The sequence below is a fragment of the Carlito syrichta genome, unplaced genomic scaffold (genome assembly GCF_000164805.1).
Source record: "Carlito syrichta isolate Samal-C Ts95f unplaced genomic scaffold, Tarsius_syrichta-2.0.1 Scaffold314733, whole genome shotgun sequence".
In the NCBI taxonomy this organism is placed as follows: domain Eukaryota; kingdom Metazoa; phylum Chordata; class Mammalia; order Primates; family Tarsiidae; genus Carlito; species Carlito syrichta.
Window position 1 is genome coordinate 105994 of NW_007258829.1, and position 3386 is coordinate 109379.

Sequence of the window (3386 nt, forward strand, 5' to 3'; positions counted from 1 at the left end):
CCACTGCACTCCAGTCTGGGCAACAGAGTGAGACTCCAACTCAAAAAAAAAAAAAATGGAAACATTTATGAAAACAGAGAGATAGAGTATAATGAGCCCCCTTGTATCCATCACCTGGCATCAACAGTTATCACCATGCTGCTATTGTTTTTCTGAAGCCAGATTTCTAGTGCTTGACCCTTTTTCTGCCTTTCCTAGGTCTCAGCTTATTGCCACTAATGGCATGTCTAAGCTTTGAGAAAATGGATTACTCCTTTTTATAACTACTCAGACATTCCCTAGATACTCACTGGGTAGGAAAATGATACTTCTGCTTGATTTGGATCTGAAGGTTTTTCACATTTGTAATCTGTTGATACCCCAGATCCATTGTTAATCCTAGTTAATATCCATTGCTCTCTGGGAATCAGTGTTTGAGTCAAATTGGCCTATTTTAGTGAGGTAGAAATGTAATGTGGTTGTTACAGTGATTGTGGCCTTTACTATCTAGGAAAGAGTTTTGTTAAAATTAAGACCCAAATATTAAACAAGTTATTGTGTATGACCCCTTGAAAATTGTGAAGGATTTTTTTTTTCCTGCTAGACATAATTACTTACTTTTGGAATGAACATTTTCTCCTTAAAAGTATCTATAGAGCTTAGCTTTTAGAAACTTATGCCAGGAAAATTAATAGGACCAGGCTGTATTTTCAGCATATCAAAGGTCTTTTGGCTTTATTCCCATTATTTCCAGTAAACATCATAAATTCAGTTCTGACATTTAGAAAGTACCCTTTTGGCCTTTCTCATAGATAATGAAATCAAGTTTCTGTCTCATTAACTGTACCACATCATAGGACAGTGATTGGGATGGTCTGATTCTGAATGTAGACTTAATGGTGAATGGGGGGGTGGGGAGAAGGCACCTGGAAAAGACAAGCCTTCTCCCAAGCAACTGGAGCTGAGGTCCTGCAGGAGGTGGTTGTGACTGTGCAGGGAGGGGCTTACCAAGGAAATCGTGATTTCAGATTAGCAGTACAAAGCTCTAGAAGCAAACATTGTAAATAATAAGCAAGTATTGACTTGGTCAGCTTCATAAATATGTACTTTTAAAATTGGGTAGTTTGTCTTTTTTCTAAGTTTTTAGAAGCTCTTTGTGTGTAGAGGAAATTGAAAGTTGACCTGTTGTCTATCATGAATTCCATTTTTTTTCAGTTTAATTTTCCTGTCTAGGGCTTTTGTTTTATTTTCTCCTTTTAGGATATTGTATTCCCACATGAAAGTGTACAGTAAAATTGATCAATTTTTTTCCTTTACAGCTTCTTGGTTTTATATCCTATTAAGGAAGGCTTCTTCTCTTCTCGGAGAGACATGTGCTATTAAAAAAAAAAAAAGCCTTCTCTGACTCCAAAATTATAAAATTAGACATCCATTCTGTCTTCAAGTACTCTGTAGTTTTATGTTGTAATTTTAAAAATAATAAATTTGAATAAGGAGTATAGCAAGGGTGTAACATTACCCTTTTCACAACTTCATTTATTGAATAGTTCATGTTTCCTTCCACTTCTCCTGGATACTGCCTTTATCATAAATTAGTGTCCCATGGGTGCATGAACTCACCTCCCTGCTAAGACTTTCCCATGTGGTTTCCTAAACTTGGGTGGTAAATCCCTTCTGGTCTCCACTCGGTCTCTGTTCTCGTTGGTAACCCCACTGCCCTTTTCTCCACTAGTCCCGTGCTGTGTACTAGCCGGGGCTACAGAGGCCAGTGAGAATGTCAGACATTTGGAATGCCTGAGTGGGAACCTCAGGGGTCTCACTATAACAGGCGCCAGAACTGTCACATGCATAGCTTTGATTATTTGAATTGTAATATTTTCTTTCCATTAGGGTTATTTGACAAACTACTTCCTTTTCTGGTTCAAGCACGGCTTCAATTAAAGTGTTTATTCTAATTCTAAGAAGTCTTAAACAAAAATTGTTTTGCAACTGCTTTTTGTTATTATTGAGTTTTCTATTTAAAAATAAAGAGAAAGCCGGGCTTGGTGGCTCAGCCTGTAATCCCGCGCCTTTGGGAGGCTGAGGCGAGTGGATTGCCTGAGCCCGCGGGTTCGAGACCCGCCTGGGCAGCGAGACCTCATCTCTACAATAAATCAAAAAATCAGCCGGGCATAGTAGCTCATGCCTGTAATTCCGGCTACTTGGAAGGCTGAGGTGGAAGGATCGCCAGAGCCCAGCAGGTCGAGGCTGCGGTGGCCGGGAGCGGCCACTGCACTCCAGTCTGGGCGATGGAGTGAGACTCTAACTCAAAAAAAAAAATAAATAAATAAATAGAATGGCTGGGCACAGTGGCTCTCGCCAGTAATCCCAGCACTTTGGGAGGAGGTGGTGAGAGGATTGCCAGAGTTCCGAGGTTTGAGACCAACCTGAGCAACTTGGAGAGACCTCGTCTCAACAATAAACCGAAAAAATGAGCCGAGTATGGTGTGCCTGTGGTTCCAGCTACTTGGAAGACTGAGGCAGAAGGATCGCCTGAGCCCTGCAGGTTGGGATTGTGGTGACTGTCAGCATGTTCCTGCACTCCAGCCTGAGTGACAGAATGAGACTCCTACTCATAAATAAATAAATAAGGAAAGAAAGAGTATGATCTGGAGTTAGAGCCTAGATTTGAATTCCTGCTTAGCCACTTACTAGCTTTGTGGCTTTGGACAACTTACCGCAAATCATTTCTACCATATAGGGTTATTGTGCGTATTAAATTGATGAATACATGCAGTGTCTTGAGTAAGTATTTGGCATGTATCGAGTACTCAATAAATGTTGTTACTGCGATAGCACATCACAGGAACTATGAAGAAGATCGAATACTTAAATGCTGATTTGTATATTGTCTGTTTGTTTGAAAGGGGACAATCCATCTCTTTCGAAAGCCACAAAGATCCTTTTTTGGCAAGTTATTACAGGAATTTAGACTTGTAGCAGCTGACCGGAGGGTAAGTTATTCCTTAACTCCAATTTTAATTATTTCACAAATAGTATTATAACATTTAAAAATGGTAATTGTTGAGGCAAATAGAAATCGCTGTTGAATCTTCCATACTGTTTCCATTTTGCATGTTGGGTAAATTTTTTATTTTGAGTTGGAGTCTCACTCTGTCACCCAGACTGGAGTGCAGTGGCCACTCCTGGCCACTGCAGCCTCAACCTGCTGGGCTCTGGCGATCCTTGTGCTTCAGCCTTCCAAGTAGCTGGAACTACAGGCGCGCGCTACCACACCCGGCTAATTTTTGATTTATTGTAGCGATGAGGTCTTGCCAAGTTGCCCAGGTGGGTCTCAAAGCAATCCATTCACCTCAGCCTCCCAAAGCACGGGATTACAGGCTGAGCCACCGAGCCCGGCTGGTAAA

At 41.1% G+C, this 3386-nt stretch overlaps 1 protein-coding gene across 2 annotated transcripts in view; it reads left to right on the forward strand.

Annotated features, from left to right (window-relative positions):
* SLC30A6 (solute carrier family 30 member 6) overlaps nucleotides 1-3386 on the forward strand; it is a 54649-nt gene that overhangs the window by 4509 nt on the left and 46754 nt on the right. For both annotated transcript variants that reach the window (XM_008071813.2, XM_008071815.2), the window contains exon 2: nucleotides 2886-2972. In XM_008071813.2, coding sequence (XP_008070004.1) covers nucleotides 2886-2972 — 87 coding nt within the window. The remainder of the gene's footprint in view (nucleotides 1-2885; nucleotides 2973-3386) is intronic.